The following is a 22,115-nucleotide window of genomic DNA, read 5'->3' on the forward strand; positions in this document are numbered from 1 at the left end:
TTCCAGACAGCACTTCCCTCACCAGTACTTCCAGTTGTGTATGTGCAATTTGCAGTGATCCTTATATAACACACTGTAAAACAGAACTTTTCCATCCCCTCAGAATACTCTGATGCCCTCCAAAGACTATTTCAATCAAGCAAAATAAGATCAGGAACAGATTTAGAGAGACCATGCAGCTTCCAGCCCAACTACAGACTTCTTTCCAGTCACTTGAATTACAGCTCCTGGCCTAAAACCAGCTGTGTACATCAGATCCAGTGAAAAAACTATTAGGAAGTTAGTAAATAAAGAAATTTATTCATTTTTCACCATACAAGTGATATTTCTTCCCAGGAAATTTTCTACAAACAGCTTTCAAGATGCATTTATTCATAACAGATCACGCCAGCAGCTGCAAAGCCAGAAGAGCCTTTGGAGTTTGCTTAAGAGAAAAGCTCTGGAGATACAAGATGTGCAAGTGGTGTGTCACCTACACAATGTGCAAAGCACTCCTCAGCAGTGGTATCCTCACCAGGTAATCAAGGCACCCCAAATGCAGGTGGCTAAATGCAACTATCACACAATTTTTCCAAAAGGCAAAAAAGAACAGCCAGAGAAGAGAGAATTCTCTGCAGTGGTTCTCCATCTTAAAGGAACATTTGAGAGAACTGTGAATGAAGGCTGGCACAGGCAGACCCACCAAGACAAGAGCAAAAATGTCCTCAACAAATCTTATTTGTAGCACAAGTAAACTCACTGTTAGAGCACAAAGACTGAAAGAAGGAAGTAATTATTGTTCTAATGTTTTCACTGCATGAAGGGTAGGGCACCACTCTTCCAGGCAATACGGGCTTGTCACTAAAACCCCCTAAGGCCTGTTCATTCTTTGTTGGGCATTTAGATGAATTCAGAAAATGCTGATGATTCCTGCCCACACTGACCTTTAAGACAGCAGCTCTCAGTTATATTTTAAGTATGCATTAGAATTTCATTAAAGAATATCCTTCCCTCCTCCAAACCAAGATATGGCAGTATATGGTCTTCAAAGAAACATATCCTACAAACACAGTAACCTAACAATGTTGAATATCTCTTAAATACTGCTGTTCTGCACCTGAATATGTTTTCAAAGTTTTACTTTTTCTGGTCTGGTAAATACCAGTCCTAGGAATGAGATTCAAGTAATGTTATTCCCACTTATGAAAGTATGAGTAATACCCCCTGACAAAACATCAGACTATGATTAAGCCTCAAATAAATGTAAAAACACCCCTCATGTTAACAAAGCCCTGGTGCAATGCACTGCATTGACAAAAGAAGTGATCAAGCACAGGGCTGGTTGGCTAGTAAAACAAATCTGACTAGCAGCATACCAGTTAATCAGCCAGTGAGCTCAGCCATCCTGAAATCTCACTTCAAATAAGAGAGGAAGCCTTTTGGGGTTTTTGCCATCAAGAAATCCAAATAGCTCTGTCTCCTGAAGGAATCGTGTTAGAGACCATATGCCCAACTACGAACAACCCTACATTTATTCACCCACTGTTTTCTCCCACTGTTTTCATTACAACAGGAAACTATGCCAAAGTTGTTCACTCAGAGGGTCCAGTTCCATGAGCAGCAGCCAAACTGAGCAAACAGTTAGATTCTGCTGCAGAGAGAATCACTGCTCTTCTCACCTTCTCCTTCCTCAAGTGTTGAGCTGTTAAGTTTTACCATTTTACCTGCCTTTCCAGGGGCATCTGAATCACTTCAACTGCCCAACAATTAACAACTCTCCATCCCAGCAGCTATCTTCCAATGGTTTAGTGCTTGTTTGACTTTTCCATGAGCTGTTTTCACTCAGTAGCCAGCTGAAAAGCAGAGTTCTAGCAGGTTCCTAGCAGGTGGGCAGTGAACAAAAAGGGGTAGAAGCATTCTCAGCAGCACCAGCAACTGAGTTTCACAGTCACTCATGCAGCCAGAGATTGAATTATTTTCCCAAAGTAAACAAGGTCAGCAAAGCAAAAGTGATCAGGAATGAATGCTTCACCACTCTGATGCCATTAATACCTGGAAAATTACTCAGGCTATGATTATCAGCTCCTCTGAAATAAATCCACACAGCTCCAGGCAGGAAAATTGAGTTACACAGATGCTTTGAAGGGGTCTTATTTGTAGGATTGATTTCAAAAAGTTATTCTCCTTTTTTACTACAGTTTTCAGCATCTCCATTCTCAACATGTTCCACACCATGTTCTCAGAGTCAGTCCAACTCCCTGGTGCAATAACCAAATATAACCCATTTGTCATTTATTTCTAGTATTAATTAGCAGCTTTTTCATTTCAAGCAGAAGGAGAAATAAGTACAAACACACACAATAACACAAGAGCTTCATGTTAAATTCATCAGTTTCATATAAACATCTCAGGAGCCTGATATTCAGTTTCTTGTAGCACACAAATTCTAATAAATATCAACATCACTGATGCCAGCATGAATAACTACACAATCCTATTAAATTCTGGGTTAAACAGCCCTGCATGCTTGCAGCCATTTAGAGAGAGCAAGCAAACACAAGTAAACAAGCATTAACTTAGAAGATGCTCTGTATAAAAAGCAAGCAACAAGGATTTATACCTTTAGTCTGTACTCTATGTACATTTTGATCAGACTAGATAATCCACCTAAGGAAAAGCCAAAGAACACCACAGAGCAAGTGCCTCTGGCTCAGGATGTTCTTGAGTCTTAAACTGCTTAAACTCCCAACTGTCAGTAGGGAGAATACCAAATACCATGTTAACAGAAAGAGAACTCTGAAATCCCGATAACTTCCTTAGAAAGAAGTTAAATGCAGACAGTTTATTATACCCTTGTAATCCATATATAGTAAGAATGTAAATTTCTAATAATGATTTGCTTTAAGTTAGTCAAAGTTTTCTCCTACATCCCTATACAGCTTTTCAGATTCTGCATATCAGGTCCCTTCATCATTTCCTCCATCATCACTCTCTGCCACCTGCATCACTCTTGGTGTCATCAATAATCACCTTGAAACATATTCATCATCAAAACTCTAAGAAACCACTTTCAGTTCCATCCATAGGATTCAAAACATAATATTTCTTAATTTCTTTAGCTACAACCACCAGCTATCTGATGTTGCACTGGGTTTCTTTATTTGCCCTGCAGAGATCAGAAGCATAACCCTCTGCCTAAGTTCATTCTGTATATTAAAACTTCAAACTTTTCAAAGGGCTGTTCACAAATACAGGCAGCTGGGACATCATTTCTCCTGCCATGACCATCAGCTCAGTGTTCTCAGCATGTATTCCCCACTAATTTTAGCAAATACCATTTAAACCCAACATGGCAAACATTTCTCACACTTGGTCTCCTATTCCACATGAAAGCTGGCCAATCCTTGAATTTGACACTTCCCAACTATCTAGTAGGCAGCTGCTTCTTTAGCATTGCATTATACATCAAGCTTACATGCAAGAGCAGTATCATAGCATCTGCAGATGCTGCCAACATTAGAGCTGCACCAGTTTTCCACTTCCCAAAGCTTTTATGACTGATTCTGCACCCTTTTTTTCAACACTGTAACCAGATGACATAGCAAAGGCAAATGATTTATTATTAGTATTATTCAACTGGCTCACCAGGTAACTATGATTTGTCCAATCAAATAAGTTTGGAAAGCAATTTGCTTTTTAGTGAGGACATGGAATGTTGGCAAAATTAAGTCCTTGGCCAAAACCCATTCTGACACATCATTCATATGTGCCAACTTGGCAGAGCTGTTGTGTACTATTAAGTACTGAAAGTATTTCTTAAGCTTTCGGTGTAAAAATTGCCCATATAACTAATTTACATCTCATCAACAATTTTAAACTCAAAATTCTGTATTTTGCTCCTCCACTTAAGAAAACAAATTCCTTTGGGCCCACCAAGTAATTTCTCCATCAAGTTTATACATAAGAGCTTAGCTTTTCACTATTTCTGTTTTCACACCATTGCCTCTCACATTTTATTTCCTACCAACATTTTCAGGTTTTATGCACACAGTACATAACACAGAAGGCTGAAACTTGCATTGCAACCTATGTTTCCTCAAACATTTGTTAGACCTGGAATACAGGATCAAGTACAGTGGAAAATCACCAAGAGGGTCACTTGGCTGAAGCACAGTGAAGAAAGGTTCAGGGAACTGGGCTTGTTCACCCAGAGAAAGGCCCTGGGCAGGAGCTGCTAGCAGCCTTCTCACATCTAAGAGGAGACAGTAAGAAAAAAAACTGGGCCCTTGTTGTGCCCAGCAGGAAAACAAAACCAAATCAAAACCCTGAGTGACCTGGTCTAAGTTGATGCTGCCCCTTCTTTAAGCAGATGGCTGGAGAAGATCACTTTCAGTACAAATTCCATTATGCACAAAATCATTTAAGCTGAGGCAAATTCCAAAACCTGACTATAACATCAATGGGACTCAGCTACAGTGAAAGGCACAGCCAAGGAGGAAAGCTGCAGGAATCACACAAACTGAGTGTCACCTTCCCCACCTGACCCATGCCAGCTGTAGCTGTGCTCCTGTGGTCAGGCTCCTTGCAGCCACATCAGGAGCTCTGACTCCCACTTTATGAGGTCTCCCAGCTTAAGTTTTACAGCTTAGGAAAAAACCCTTCACCTTTCTCCTCTAGTAACAGTTTGATGCATTATACATTTCTCCCCTCCTGAAATACTGGAGTTTGGTTACTGTCAGAAACAAGGACTGCACCACACTGATACTGCTCTGATATATCCTCTGAAGCAGGATGCTTCTTAGGATTTTGAAATAAAAATGGTACAAAACAATTGTTTTTTCACACTTGTCAGGCTAGATATATTATTTAAAGCTATTCTAGATCATTGTCATTTTAAATTCAACTCCTTTGCTGGAAGTATACTATGGAACAAAGTTAAGAATGACTGCTAAAAATTGTTTTTTCTGGAAGAATCAACGACTTTTCATATTCTGTATTTTTAAGTGCCATGAACTCATTTAAAACTGTGACTTAAATAAAAATCATTACTGTAAGCTCAGCCCACGTGCCTGCTCTTAATAGTATCCATGGTTGCAGTGATGCAAATTTGCCTACCTACATCAAGCCAATGTGCCCACATAAGGAGGAAAAAATACTGTATTAATCAGTATTCTTTGCACTAGATTTGGGCCAAGTAAACCAGTTAGAACCTTTGAAGACAGGACAGAAATTAGTTTAATGACCTGTTCACCTATTATGACTAGATCTGAATTTTGAACTAAGCAGAAAAGAAATATCAAAGACCAAATTACAAAAGACTTCTGAAATCCACTATAAAATTTCACTGGCCAAATTCTTCTCTGCCCTAGTCAGAAAAGAGTAACAATGAATTGTTTCAAATATGCCTCCACTCAAGGTAGAGAAAGGGGAAGCATTTAACATTTTTACTAATCCTATCATACATTACATTAATGCTGATTTCAAAATTGCCTTACTTACATGCATTGATTTTTCTTGAGATTTGAAATATAGTTTATGTACAAAACCAAGGAATGTAGTTTTTATTAGGCTGCAACTATTAGATACACACAGGTACACAGGGAAGCACACAGCTCTTTTCTAAGCCCCACTTTAAATAAACTGCTTTAGTTGAAGCTACAAGGTACTACAGCAGCATTTAGTTAAATGAGGTCAAAACTTCACAAGAAGCAGGCAGGAAGGATGAAGTGCTGATAACTCCAGGTGGAAATGCACCATGAGTCTAACCCCTGCAAGCCTGGGCTGTGCAGAGCTGATCTCTCCCTCTCCTGTGCAACATTTCTGTGAGCATTTCTGTAAGCAGTCATACTTTCTTAGCAGCACAGAGCTAAGCTAGTCATACTAAAAAACAACTCTTTTTCACAGAATGTTTTCTGTTGGCTTAACTTTCCATATAAATTGTCTTTCTGCTCTTAGACAAGTAGATATGTGAAGGTGAGCAAACGCACAAAATAAAACTAAAGTTTTAAAAAATGGTAGCTCTGCCTTTTTTAAAATAAGTACAGTAAAATTAAGATACATATCAATATAACTGAAATGAAGCAATCAATATCCAATCCCAATCTCACTGTACAAAAGAGAATATTCTAAAATAAATAAAATCAAAATGCCAGAAATTACTATCATTCAAACATGATTTTAAAGGGTATATTTAACTTCCAAAAGAACTGTGACAGTTCAGACACCAGAAAGACTCCTTTGCTAGTGAGAGACAAGATAATTTCATTCATTCCAGTCAGCCTTTGCTTCCTTGTGTCAAAAAACCCGGAAGGCATCTTTTCTTTGGTAAAAGCTATCATTAAATTCACCTAATATTCTTAAAGATGTTCAATTTTATTCTACTTCTCGAGAAGAAGTTTGTATAAGCAAGTTTTATGGTTTCAAATTATCTGGAAGAATGCTAGAAGTTAAATCAGTTTGTCAAAAAAAAAATAAATAAATAAATAAACTAGCAGCTATCTCAACACCCAGGGAAAGGGGAGCAATACAGAACAATTTTACTACTTGAAGGAAAATAAAAGCCTCCAAAACACCAAACTCACCAAGCCCATATTTCACAAGCACAGTACTAATATATTACATTTATGCATCAGATTTTATCTTTAGCAGTTACAAGTGGACTGCATTAAAAACAAACTTACATAAAACTTTATCCTAGCACAGAAGTAATGACTCTAAGTTATCTGGGTGTCTTCATCTCCAAGTAGCAAGATGTCAAAATAATAAAGCATCTTGAAATATATCCATCCCTAACATGACTTGCCAGATTCATCTTCTTCTCTTTGATGATTATTTTAAACATGTCCTGATAAAGGTTATGTAAAACATCATTTGGAATTTCTTATTCTGGAGTAAAAAGCAAACTACTATTTTAGCACATTTAAAGAGAGTGATTTTTACAAAAGAGTGCCTTACTGCAGAATGAGGGAAAAAAAAACCCCATTCTACTACACTTTTCAATATGTGCATAATTAGTTCTTCAAAGCATTAACATCTATGATTGTTCTTAGCAACAACTATGGAATTTATTTTGACGATCTGTACAGTTTAAAGTTTAAAAAAGATCAACAGTAGAAAACCATCAAGGCATTTTCATTACAGGTAGTAAAAACTGGAAGAAAGATGCAATAAGAACTTCCGAGATTGCAGGCATTAATCAAAAGCTTTATCGTCTTACCTTTGTTGTTACAATGCATAAGCAATCCATCCTTTCAGCATAGCAGGTATATTTCCAAACATTTAAAAGGTTTATATTCAGTCACAGCTAAACACCATCTCAACAGAATGAGGAAAAGCACACTTATTTAATAGTCAAAACAGCTGAGTGAGTGCCAGCTTTCCCTTTGGATTCATTCAGAGGTAGAAACACCGTGGAGAAAAAGCAGCAGGCTAAAATACAAATGCTTTAACTTTCATGAAAAATTCTTAACCTATTTTGGTTATCTATGTCTGAAAAAGTTAAATGTATCCTTGCAAATATTCCACAAAAGATGTCAAATCCTGTTCCATACCAGTTAAGTACCTCTTCGTATTCTATTTCAAATACTCCTCTGTCAGGATTACCTAACACATGAGCATCACAGGGAATCATTTGATGAAATGCAATACAAAATTATTTTACAGCAAAAAATCTCAATTCAGTTTTTCTTAGCTGGCTGGGATTTCTAAAATGAAGCGTTTGTTCAAAAATAGTTTTGGTTGCAAACAAGTATTTCTCCCCTAACGTCATTTCAGCATTTGCAGACTGCAAAATAACTGATTTCCTAAGCAGTAATGAATGGAATATTCCATGTAGATCAGGGAGAGGAGAAAGTGGCAAGGAAAGAGTAATGCATATTGCAAGAGAAATGCTATTTTGAGCCTTGAATTAACCTAGAATTTCATTTCCTTTTGTAAGGCTGTAATGCTGTGACAAAGCAAAGTTTGAATGCGCAGGCATTGTCTTCTGTGCCTAATTAGCACAGCTGGGAAAAGTCTAACTCTTGGGCACAAAACAACCTCCTGTGCACTCTGAAACACTAACCTGACAGTTCCATCCATTGGTAAGGACCTTATTACATTAATTTCCCACAAGAGGCATTGAAAGCAGCTTGTAAACTCAGCTCCCACTGTCTTGTCCTATTAGGTCCCCCACTAACACCTTTGCTGCAAACACAATGAAGTATATTGAAAAAACTCAATGACTAATTTCAAGCTATTAAATCTCATCTGTATCGTTCTGCTTTTACCCCAAGATGTACAACTGACTGCATTTTGCACCAAAACAATTCTAGAATGTACTGTGTATCTAGAGCACTCCCTTTAAACTTTCTGCAACTTGGCTCCCAGCTCTTCTGTACATACTGGGAGAAGTGGTGTGGGGGGGCTGTTAGAGGGGATGAATGGGGTATATAACGAAACTAATCTTGCCAAAATCACACATTTTGGTTTTTTTGTGGATGATATCTTTATAGGACAAACTTGAATGGAATTTTAGGACAGATCTTACACCATTCAAAGACTAAGATGATGATTTTTACCTTGTATGTCCACGTCAAGCCAGAGATATTTCTCATTTTTATACTGTCTATAAAATATGTGCAGATTTTCTGCTATGACCACCTAGGTGAAATTCTCACTGCTACAAAGCATCAGAGACTGCTGAAACTGGCTGAACCCAGACAGAAGGCTAAAAGTTCTAACTTCAAAAAACAAAAAAGAACAAATTAGGCTGATGAAACATTCCTGTGTCAGAAAAGGGAGGGAGGGAGGGATTACCTTCATAGCTGAATGCACATGAGCTCTCTCACAAAGAAATTCTTGCATTTCCCAAGTACTCTTTTAGGAAGACTATAAGGTTCAGAGAAATTAACAAAGTGCAAGTATCCAAAAAGTTAAGGAAAGGCATTTTTAGGTAACTTGGCACATGTCCAGTGTGTAGGCCAGAAACATCTCCAATGACTAATACAAGACATGCAGTCAGTCCAAATGCACATTTCTTGCACAAACAGCTTTAGGAACACCAATAGCACATGGAAACTTGGCTTGTCCCTCATGCTCTGTCCATGAAGGTCAAAGATTAACAATCCTGCTCACCACTGAAATTTCTCTCAGCCACCTTGGCACAAGATTACGCTTTTGCAGATTATTCCTGGCTACAATTAGCTTATGTCAAGAATCAATCACTTTTAGTCTCAATTTTTTGTTCTCTTGCTTTCTTTGGGACACTTTTAGAACTAAGGGACATTATCATACCATTTTTCTCCTCTCCCACTTGTCACCCCCCTTCCAACAAGACCCAGGACCCATTAGTCCTGTCATAGCAAGCAAGTAATTTCCTTCCAGCTCCAAAGCAGACTGAGATGTAGAAGAGACCTCACCAGAGAGGTGAGGAAAAGGCATTTCTTTGCTCAGGATCTGTAATCAAGCTGCTCATCATGAACAGACACCCAAAACATCTTCAGCTAACAATGGCCACACACAGGGGGAAAAAAAATCCATTTCAGCAGACCAAAAGATTTTGTGGCAAACACGTTTTCATAAATACAGTGTACAGAGAGATAAGCATACAAAGATAAAAGTGCTATGCATAAACAAGTATTTCCTAGCCCAAAAGCAGTTTCTGCAGTCTTTTCACTGGAAAAACTATATATATGGAAGAAAAAAAACGTTGAAAAAATATTGACCAATACTCAAGCATTCAGGTGGTTTGGCATTTTCATATAAAAAAATAATACAGCTTCTTGAAAACATAATAAAACACCTTGAATAAGCAAGTATGTGTAAATTTTGGATACAAGAAGAACAATTTTCAAAATGAGATATAGGTAAAAAATCCAGAAGCAAAATTACTGCAATTAAACAATTTCATAAAATAATTTAGAACCTTCTTTCCTTTAAATTGTATTGTGAGAAGGAACAGAAAGATATTAAAGAACACACCAAAACCTGAATCACAGTCATGAAATACATGAAGTCATCCTTTCATGCACCGAAGAGTAAGACATTTTCACATAGTGCTGTTAGTCATTAAATTAACTATTATTCTACTGAATTTGTGAGAAACATTGTGATTTCTTCAATGTCATTCATTCTCATTAAATTAAATCTTTCTGTCCTGTCAGCTCCAAGTGATCTCAGTAACAACCAGTAACAACTGTTCTATACAGCTTGGCCAGAAGGCAAAAATGCATTTCCATTCACCACTATTCATGGCATTAATATTAAAAACAACCAAGGATGATTCTCTTTCTCACACAAAGGTAAGAGATGGGTTTTTCTTTCCTTGAATTACTTATGAATTCTTACTTATTATTCTAACTTATGAAGGTTATGTTTGGCAGTCATGTTTTTGTGCCTTCACGGGCTTATTCTTTTTCCAGTGTGGCAGATTCTATCACAAAACCACCAGATAACTAAATAAAGGAAAATTAATGCACAGATAAACTATGCATAGGAATAAATCATGCAAATGAGAACAATGCTTCAGAAAATACTGATTTTGCAGATAAATAATTTCTTCATCTATGCACAAATCTAAAAGTACATGTGGTTATTTAAATGCTAATTTGCTCTTGGATTCTATGAGAGAAGCCACACAAAGCAGAGCTGTCACAGGTGTAACCAGAGAAGCAGGCTCAGCTCAGCCTCACAAGGGAATGTCAAATGCTCAACCTCAGCATATTTGAGGAGACATATCAAAGATTCAGTAAAGATCAAGCACTATCATATCTGCAAGCATTTTCTCAGCTACTTTAGTAAAGAAAGCACTAGAAGCATAAGATGTCATGATTTATATAGCTGTCTTTGTATCTGGCTGCAAGATGTAATTATTACAAGTTTATAAAAAACAATTAGATTTTTTTAAAGTGAATTTAAAAAAATCAGAATTTTTTAAAGTAAATTTCTAAGTTGTCTATTTCTAAGTTGTCTACTTCTAAATTGAGACATTTGGAAACAGCAGGGTTTTATTGCTTGTGTATACATCCTGAACTGAGCATCTGGATTTCGTTTATTTGCTTTTGAATTCACTTTGACCAGGAGCCTGCCCCTGGAAGACTTTTTCAGCTTTGGTTCAAGACTTACATTCTTTTCCTTGTACAAAGAGTCTGGATTTCAAGTATTGAAGGCAAAATACATAGCAAGCCAAATACCATTTCCTCACTGTAAAGTTAACACAGAGAAAGCCATGAAGCTCCTGAGTAACCCAGGACTATGCTAGCTGCTGAAATAAAACATGCACATCATGTGCAGAGAAGGAATTGGTATAAATACGGGGAAATAGACACATACAGATACAGGCATAAAGGACCAGTGCAATAACAAGGAGCAGACATAGCATATCAGCAAGCTAACCAGCATTGAGTCTTTATAAATATTAAGGCAAAGAAGGTATTTGAACATAGTCCAATAGATCAGGGATTTTCACTGGAACAGCTTGTTAATACAGCTGGTAAGAATGACTTTGTAAAGTGAAGGCAAGATACTGGAGTCAAAATTCAGAAACAGAAAAACAGAACCAGAGCATCTTGCACTTTAATAATGAACTATACATATGCAGGTATGTCCTTACAAGACTCCCACTAAGATCCTGATAAACTGCCTGAGGTACCATTGCATTCTGAATACAAACTGCTACTGATTCAAGATAGATTTTTTTTCACTGCACTAGGAACCAGACATCCAAAATTCTTTCCTCCAGACTACATCAGCTTATAAGAAATTATACAAAATTATCACAATTTTTAAAAGGTTATGAAGACATTAGTGGTTGCTTTGTAAACAAAGACAATTCCCATATTGTACGTGAAAATTAGATTAGTTTAATTTTACCCATTTTCAAAATATTCATGTTGACAGATACTGAGCAAAGCGAACACAAGCCTGCAGCAGGCCTTAACAGCAAAGGAGGTGAACAGGAGCTGCAATAAGAAACACAGCCAGTAGTAACATATAACTATGATTTCCCTTTGCTTGACACTTTAATTAGGGCATATGGAACACTGCATTCCATCAATACAAGGATTTTGATAACCTGGAGCAAGTTTTGCAGGAGGCCATTAAGATGGTGAGAGGGTTTTTGGAAGCCTTGACCCTTAAAGAGAGGATGAGGGTACAGGGCTTTTTTCAGCTTGGATAAAGAGTTCAGAACCTAAAGCAGCCCTCCAGTACCTACACTGGGGTTAGTCAGAAGACAAAGCCAGGTACATGTTGCATGATGGAAACCCCCTAGAAATTACAAATGAATTGAAAGAGAAATTCCAATCAAAAACAGGGTGAAGTTTTTTCACCATAAGGATAGTCAAGCATTGGAACAGATTGACCAGAAAAGTTTTGCATTTCCAGTTTTTAAGATTTTCAAGACTTAGCTAGTCAAAATCCTTCACACCTCATAGATGATACTGAGCTATTTTGTAATTGCAAGACATTGAGTGAGTTTCCTTTCCACTCTGCCTTGACATCAAATTTTAGCTGAAATTGCAGACATATCAGCTGTTTCCTTACTTCCTCTTTTGCTTTCTTTGTATGGAGAAAAAATTTGGCAAAAGGCCCTAGAAGAGAGCGAGCTAGCCAGTCTCTACATGCCAGACCCTAAACACACAGGCATGTGCAGATAGATGGGAAAACCACAGGTCAGACCAAAGTCCTTCAGAAGCCATTACTCACTAAATACAAAGGTGTCCTCATCCAACCGTAAGAGACTCCAGATTGAGTTCCATGTCCTAAAGCAAAAAATCTCCTTGGAGACATTGTTCAGTGGGTTTTTTTCCAACATCTAAAATCAAATTATTGTGGCTACTGTTAAATCCAAGCTAAACAGCAAACAACTTCTCTGGTTTAAAACAATTAAAATACTAAAACAGATCCTACAGATTTAAAGTTTAAAAAGAACGCCAGAAGGCTATTTCCTTAGCAATACACTACTCAATTAGGTGAGAGATTTCTGCCAGTGATTGGAGTTTCGCCGTGTATTTGTCGAACACCAGTGTCGCACCTACAGATGGCACCACAGATCACAGCAAGCGGCTCCCGGCGCGGCTCGGCTCGCACACAGCGCCCAGATCGTGTTTCACATTTGTTCACTCCTGCCAGGCACACTTGAGCTCGGTCTTTAATGTACACAAGGAAAAGGATGAACTATTCGTCGCTTTCAGATTGCATACATTTGGTTTTTTAAACTAGTTCCCAGTACTGAAAGGATTAACATTCCTTTCCTGCTTTATCACTGTCTTGAATCACTCTCTCTCTTTTTTTTTAGTGGTTTTTTTTTCCCCCCATCATTTTGTACCGGAGACTGAAACAAATAAAACTGTTAAATAATGTTCCAAGAAATATAGAGCATGGAAAAGAAAACAGATTGCTGTGAGCAGGAAAACTTCTAATCTGTAGTTCCAACTTTCTCTAATACTCAGCCTATGGGGATTTTAAACTCCAGTCTTGGATTCAGGAGCAGGAAGGGAAAAACAGAAGTAGGCTACGTGCCATGTGAAGTCCTGAGGCAACCTAAGCTTGTATACCACTATTCTATGTATATACACAAGCACACATTGCTAAAAAGTCATTCCCAAAGTCAGCTGTGTAGAAAGTTCTTGTAATTCAATCCTTAATCTCTTTAGGGGGGCATTATATTCCCACTCTCAAGCCACTCTCACATGCACCATCGAAGGGTCAGCTGGAAGAATATTCATTTGGCCCACAGTAACTACAGCAAAACAATATCAGCAAGGTAAAAGAAAATGGGGTTGAAATACATTACTTCAAAGGCTAGCAATGTCAGAGCAAGAAAAAAGCCATTCCATTCATATCACTTGTGGACTCACCAGCCTGGCAAAACACAGAATAGATTTAAAATAATCTCAAAGTGCATACAATCTGCTTGTGTCTGGTTAATGAACTAACACTGAACTGGGCTGCAGCCTTGAAAGTCTGAAAAGTGAGAATTTATTTTAAAAAAGCTAGCTGTGAACAAAATCCAATATACTAAGCCCAAGTCCCCCCAGTCTCTAGTAAATTTCAGCAAGCAAAACAAATCACTCGATTAAACACATGCTGTACTGGAATTATTATGCCCTTGGGTTTATTAAAACCAAATATAAAATAAATTTTTTTTAATATCCTAAGTAGCTTAAAAAAACATTACTGAAACTGAAATGCATTAAGCATTAAAACTGAAACTGAAATGCATTAAGCATAAATTTTCACATAATATACATAGCAAGTATGTGGAATATAAACTGTGAATACATAAGAATTTCTCCTTGTAATTTTAAATAAATTTTGAAATATTGAGGAAAAAGTATTGCCTAGGAGGCATACAAAGAAAAAAACAAAACAGTCGCTGAAGAAGAAAGAATTAAGGTCGATAAAAACATACGTATGCTTATGTAACAATTTTCATATTTATTCGAAAGCTAAACGAAGACATTCAGATATACTAGAAAAACGAAAATGAAACCAACACCAAACTAACATTTTTCAAATTTGTTCACCTTCCAACTTAACATGGAGACAGTATTCTAACTAATGAAATACAAGGTAACATTTACTGTAAGTGACAGAGACTGGGAGAAAAGCTTGCTTTCAGTTCCACATGAACTGGGATCAACACCAATACACGCAGCTATGTTTTTAAATACTGGAAGTAAATCTAAAACCTGACCTTCATATACTGAAGGTCAAACAACTCTGATTTTCACATTATACTCAAGACAAAAAATATGAAGGAAGACAGGCAACTTTGTCATTAATGTTCAAGTCCAGACCACTTGAAAAATAAAGTAATCCACACCATATCAGGTTCTGTTAGTTAACACCAGCATGGCCACCAGACTGGACTGGAGAAGCACACAGTGCAGCTGAGAACAGACACTCACACCTCTGGTGAGCTTTCCCAAATCAGGCAATTCCTCCTTTCAATGCATCAGTGACTGTGCCATGATAATGTGCTGTTGTCATTGGTGCAGTGTCAAGGACAAGGCCTTGTGCTCCTGGCAGTTCAACTAATCACGAGAAAAACACTAAAAATGCAACTTTGTAATTAAGTTACACCTTCATCTACAACAGAGAAAGATCCAAGGACAACACTACATTTGTAAAGGGCTTGAAACAGTTTCTGCAGGGGGCTGGGAGTGAATAATCACAAAGCCTGGATTTAACACCACACACTATTCCCCACTTCAGAAATCTGTTTCTCCTACAGGGGAGCACAAAACACCATACAGTGGCAACATCATAAGACAAATCTCATAGCAACAAATATGTGCTTCAAGCCCAGTCTGCTAGAATTTGGACTATATTTACTAATAACAAAATATTTTGGTAGGGACATGAATCCTCAATTCCATTACACTGTTTCTAGGTGCATTACAGGGATGAAAAAAAACCCCCAAAACATTTAAGCCCTTTAAGACCACTGTGCTGCCTCAAAAGACCCTCAATAAGGGAGACTGGCCATGTACTATGCTATTCTGGTGCTCAAGAAAATATTTGAAATGCTTTTGTATGTCTGTTTCTATAGTTTAAGTCTAGCACATCTTGTACAAAAGCAAAATATTTTTCACATTCTATAAATACAGGAAAACCTCTTCTTTCCCAATTAAGTGTTCAATCCTTTCAAGGAGCACTAAACCTTCCCAATCTTCACTTCTTTCCAGTCTTCAGATCCTCCATGTCAATCTCTTCTAAACACTGAAATTAAACATCTTTCTCACACCATGGTACCTCAAATTTGACAATATCTCCAGCAAAGCCTTATGCAGACCAAGTAGAAGAGAAAAGTTTTATACCATACTTATGTCAATAATGTGTTCTTTTCATCTATTAACATGCCATGGCTGACTCACCTTAAGATTCTAAAATTACCCAGACCTTTTCCTGAGAAATCAGCTGTTAACTATTCAAGCTCCATTAGCTTAGCCAAAATGTAGGACATTAATTACTTCATGAATTATTTCAACTGCCCAAGGCTTCATTCAACTCTTAGCTGGTGAAGTAGCAACATACTGTTCTCTTCCCATGGTTCAATTTCTAATTTAACAGAATGTTTTCACTAATAACCCAAACTACTATGCATTCTTGAAAAAAAATTAACTGATACATTACCTCAAAAGAAAGCCTCTTAAACCATGTCAAAAATTCTACTCAAGTCAGAATTTATCACATTTATGGTTTTTTCCCACCACAAGAATTATTACCACAGTAGAGAGAAAATGTTTGACAAAACTTTCATCAATAACTCTTGATGACAAGCTATTATTTGGCTCATTCATGACTTTCAAGGATCTACCAAAAAACTGTAGAATCATTCTCTGTACCAGTTAAACCTAAATCCCCATCTCACGGCTTACTCTTATATATTCTGTTTTTAAAATAGAGCATTTGTCCATCTGCTATTTTCAGGAACTTCATCCATCCACCATGACTAAGGGCAACTGCAATGACTCTCAATTTGCCTCATTAAGTTCTCTGCACATGCAGACATGAAATACATTAGAACCAGCTTATTTTAAAACAGCTCAGTAGACAAAATAAGCCTTGCCTCTCCTTGCCCGCCCTCCTGTCTTCAGCTCCTTTTTCCTCCTGCTTCTAAGAGATGCCATTCCCACCATACCTGCAGGAACATTCCAGAGCTCTAAGCCTTAGATTTAGATGATGGCATACAGGCAAATATCTCAATTGCCTTTTCCATGCTATTTCTCATATACCCTAGCATTACCCCATTTTCTCCAAACATGACAATTCATTAAGGTGACTGTGATGACAGTGGCCTTCTCTATGCCATTTCAAATAATAGATTCCACAGAGACATACAATTTAAATTTTAATAACAATCTTGTTATAAGAATCTAATAATAAGATTCACAAAAAAATCAAAGAAAATAATCTATTCCCACATTGCAAGTTCAACTAGAATTTTAATTCCTCAGTGTTCAATTACTTTCAAACCTGAAAAATACAGTATACCTAGGCTACTCAGTTTTTTCATGTAAAGATATTTCAATGGCTTTCTTTGCAATATATAACTCATGATCCTGGCTTGGCTGACCTTTTATCCACTGGCCATTTTTGACTTTCCAAAAGAATACGAGTTTTGGATTTCATCTACAGTTTCCCTTAAAGCATTTCTGATGCATTTCATACCAGCTTCAAAATAACAAGATTTGAAAAAAGCTAGAATGAGCACAAGTATTTTCTTTTAGCTGTACAAAGTCATTAGCACATCACACACTTATGATCTGCAGCTAAGTGAACCTTCTTCCACAGTCCCAACAGCCCCTGATAAAGGTTCACTCATTAAGGCACCTCAGCCCCTTTATCTTGCTGAGCAGTGCAAGTTCCTGAGCTTCCCTACAGGCTCCAGTCCTTCAGCTGAACTCCCCCAGTGCTCCTCCTGAGCTCTACAATCATTTCATGAAAATGGAACAACAAAGCACACTGCCTTCAGTTCCTGAGAAATCTGCACTTTTTCCAGGGCACACTTCAAACTAGGCTCACCTCTCTGGGGACAAATAATAGCTCTGATGCAAAAATATTCAAGGAATATTTTAAGTTTAAACTGAGCAGGGAGATTTTGTTTTAGTCAAAAATGTACATCAATGTGCATTCTCCTGATCAGTTTTCTCACCACTCACTACTGACAACTGGTTGCATATACTTAAAAAAAAAAAGTCCTTCCAGAACATAGATAAAGAAGCAACAGAGAACTTCTTATGACCAGACTGAAAAGGTTACAAATCAGGAAGACACAGCCTCAGATTTCCCAAATAATTAATGAAGTAATGACTCAAGAGTCACAAGTATGGATAAGTAGAAGCATACTAAACCTGTCAGCAAGGTTCCAAAATCAAAGCATAAATCCAATTTAATGGTCACTTAATGGTACATTTGACAAACGAGTTTATAAATTTTTGACTAAGCAAAATGCATACATGTTATTAAACATTTCAATAATTAAATCCCTTTTGACTATTGATCTTAATGTACATTTTCTTAGAAGATTAATATTTTATAAAATGAAGGAAACTTAGAGAACAATGTTGAACTAATAGTCTCGACAAGAAAAGCAGATTTCTATCTCATACCTCTACACTGGGGCTAAGGCTGCTCGGCAATGTTTCTGATGTCACTGTTGTGCTTGGAAGGCTGGAGAAGTCCCAGGTATTCACAGGCTGTATTGGTTCAGATGGCTGAGAGTGATCAATGCATTTTGGATTGTCCAATAAGGTCACTTCATAAAATTCTTGAATATCTAAACATGTAAAAAAATTGTGGTTAGGCATGATAGTTACTCTAACATTCTGATTTTAACTACATCTTCCTCTTGCAAAACAAATGAGAAATGGCTTCATCTGTCATGAGTAAATTCATAGGGATCATCACATGAACCTCCCCCACTGCACACACAACTCACTCTGTCCCCACTCACTCTGGGCTTCTGCCACAGACCCCAGGAGCTCAGGAAATAACAGAAGCACACGAAGTAACTGCAGTGGAATAGTGGAAGGGATGTCTATGTTTCAAGTTCTGGTATACATAATTTCAACTAATATAGCCTTTGGTTAGCTGAAATCTACGGTTCAAGGGCAATATTAGAAGGTCTATTTTGTTTCAATTAAATGGCCACAGAAATAGAAGTATACTGATGAAATCAGCAAGAGAGAGAGAGGCTGCAAGAAGTTAGGAAAGGGAAAATTGATTAGGATAGGTCATCATCTGCTTTTTCAGTCTAAGTACCAGAAATAGGATGAAACTTAACAGTATGAATTACCAGTCACAGTATGAACTACTTAACAGCTTCCTCTATAACCCTGAAGACTCAGCTGGAAACTTCTGGGAAACAAAAATTTGGCTGTATTATATTGTTTATTGACATCCTACTCACTCCATGAGGCATCAATAAAAATAACACACTATAAAGAAGCACCAAAGGTGTTCCTATGAAGTATAGGTGTATCAAAGTTGCTACCACAACTGCAATCACATCCATAAACACATGCATTAAAAAAAAAAAAAAAAAACAAAATCAGAAAAGGTATTGGCTAAGGGAAGGGCAAGAAGTTGTCCTGTAAAGCTTTTAGTCTCTTATTCAAAGTAAAAGTCTGCTAAACAGATTTGCAAATTCCTGATTTTTAATCACACCAATTTCATAGAAGATAAACACACAAGCACAGTAAGCCAAAGGAAATAAGACCCAGCCACGAGTAAGGAGTCTAAGCTGCAGTTTTGTAGCTTTCCAGCAACAGCCCAGAGTCAGTAACAGAGGCACCATAACCAATTCCTTTATGGAGCCACCCCACAAAAGAAAGACTACACAACTAAGAGTTGTAACTGGCACATAAGATTCCAGTCTTATGTCTTCTTATAGACACTGCACTTCTGCTCTCTACCAGTTCAGAAAACTGAAATTCTCAAATTCCATTTGTATCTTTCCTCTGAGCAAGAGTCAAATTCCTCCCAACAGCTTACATTAATTTTTAAAGTTATACTTGCTCTTAGAGCTGCTGATTGGAAGAGCAAGCAGCGAGGGCTGCAGAAGACATTAAGTGACCTAGATATACAGGAGCAAAACAGCCTAAGAGATACAAATTGCCTTTAAATCTATCTTTCACATTAGCTCCCTCAGTTGCAAATTTGTCTTGTAGCTGCATTAACATCAATACATCAATCAAGCACACCCAGTAAAGATTTCCCCCCCCCGACAGAGAGTACTTTGTGTATTAAAATAGGCAGTGGTTTAAGTTGATTCTACAGCTGCAATCCACAGCAACCAAGCCAGGAAGATCACTACATTATTTATGGGAAGGGGTTATTTGTGCAACTGTTTTGCAACAGAAATCTAGGACACTGATTTTCAATTCTGCTACTACTCTTTTAAGTCCCTGCCAGAGGAGGTAGCCATTTATTCCTCCTGCACAACTCTCATTTCAAAAAGCACAGCATTTCCCATACCTCACCTCCACTTCTCCACGGAGGACACCACAATAGATTTGCTATTGAATGATGGCAAGACATAATATGCACCACTTAATGAGGGGATTAGTTTATGTTTATCCTGGAGTTGCTCCAAATCCACAAAGTTTCTAGAAACTTGGTGTCATTATGATAATATCTACCTTCTAAAAAAAAGTTTCTATTTTTACTACTCAGAATGCAAACATTAAGTATGTACAAGTATAGGCAAGCCACCTATGAACCCTGAACAGATTATGTCCACAAGAATAAAACCTGACAGTTACAGTCTATAAAGCCTAGTCTGTACAAAATTAAACCTTAAAATCCCTTCCTATTGTCTACAGCTATATATCAGCTCACCAAAATATTTCAACACACTTGAATATGTACTGAACACACGTTAATGATGTGAGAATGCATTAGCACATGACAAGTTCTAACATTTTTCTGATTATTACAAATAGCAGGTAGTAAAACACTAAGTTTTAATTGTATTTATGGTCAGATTCCCTCTTCAAGTTGGCTGTGCTATTTTTATATTACAGCATTTTTCTTACATATTAATTCCACCAGAGATTATATCTCAAACTAAGTTACAGAGAACTGATTCAAACCAGGTATCACACAACACTAAAAGGAAACACAGATGGGGAACATTTAGACACTAGAGGGGAACATTAAAAGGAGCATTGAAAAAGAGGAGCACAGAGTTTTAGGAAGCCAAAAATGACAAAAAGTGATGAATGGTAGGCAACAGAGAAAACCATCCTGGAATTTGGTCTGCCTACAAGTAAAATCACATTTAATAGCCAAATCAGAAATATGTTTGGCAGCAAAAAGAATAAAAGCCTGTACAAAGCAAGTGACAGACCACCAGTTCTGCAATGGAGAACTCCTACACAAAGGAAAATTATATTTCTTAGCCTATTAGTAGTGTGAAAAGCGAAGGAATGGTGACAAACTGGGGTTTTTCATTCTAAAAGAAATGTGCTGCTGTATTTTCACCCCTTCTCATATTCTCCACTCATCTTAGTTTTGTTCTTTGAACAGGCTTGTTCACCAGTAACATGATACACCAGAAGCTAAAACTGCTCACTTTTAAAGCAAACAAGAGGTATCTGCCAAATACAAACTGAAACCCAAATCCACTTTACAAGGGAGATCCAGCTTCACAAAAAAACCACAACACAGTAATTAAAAGAACAGCATAACTGCAAAACCAAATCCTTTTCTTTTCTAAAGTATATTTGAGGGCATTTCAAGAGACTACATCAATTCTGTCTAAAGAATTTCCTCCAAGGACAAGGATTCCAACCAGCAACATGACACCACTCTAAGATCAATTTCTTCCCTGCTCCTTAGAAATCAAACATAAGGCCTCTGCTTATCATTTGTACAGCTGTGTGCAGTGTCTGCTACTTTTTGCTATAGATTCAGGGGGGAGCACTTGTAATCAGGATAACTTAAGATCAGTAAAATTTCATTGTGTTCACTTATGCATGAACCTTTTGGTAACTGCAACTTTGCAAGTGAAAGATGGGATACCTATAACAGCAATTTCTTAAGGGAATGGTGTAACCCTACATACAAGGCATTGCTGCTAACAGGCCATGGGCCTTGTGTTCACTGAATAACCAGGTCTCTGCACTTGTCCTGGCCTGCCCAGGGCTTTGTTTTAGCTTGTCCAACTCTACCACCAACTATCTAAAGACCAGATGATTGGTGACTCATCTAACTTGCATGGCTTTTACCTAGCTTCAGACAACTGAGTGAGCTAACACCTATTTCTAAAAATATTTTTATATATAACACACAATAAATACCTGCTACATATGTTCCATAAATAGTATATATAAATATATGTGAAATCATTCAGTGTTACATCACACAATTGTCCAAAGCTAACTAAAAGCTGTACATGCATACAAGTACACCCACACACACAGACTGAATGTACAAATTCACATTTGTGTGTGCAACAGCTAATACATACCAATGAAAATGGGTTATTCTGTAGGGAATGGATTACCTATGACCTCAGAACAAAAAGCTGCACACAAGAGCAAAGGCATAGCATGACAAGAGAGGCCTTGAAAACAAAGACACAGGATGGTATCAGAGGCCTTAAGTCTACAAACAACTCAGCAACTGCTAATTACTGGTTAAAG

At 37.4% G+C, this 22,115-nt stretch overlaps 1 protein-coding gene across 9 annotated transcripts in view; it reads right to left on the minus strand.

The window, feature by feature from the left end:
• Nucleotides 1-22,115, minus strand: part of DLG1 (discs large MAGUK scaffold protein 1) — a 140,547-nt gene that overhangs the window by 107,999 nt on the left and 10,433 nt on the right. For all 9 annotated transcript variants that reach the window (XM_063166966.1, XM_063166957.1, XM_063166956.1 and 6 more), the window contains exon 3: nt 18,078-18,244. In XM_063166966.1, coding sequence (XP_063023036.1) covers nt 18,078-18,244 — 167 coding nt within the window. The remainder of the gene's footprint in view (nt 1-18,077; nt 18,245-22,115) is intronic.

This window comes from Melospiza melodia, chromosome 12 (genome assembly GCF_035770615.1).
Source record: "Melospiza melodia melodia isolate bMelMel2 chromosome 12, bMelMel2.pri, whole genome shotgun sequence".
NCBI lineage: Eukaryota > Metazoa > Chordata > Aves > Passeriformes > Passerellidae > Melospiza > Melospiza melodia.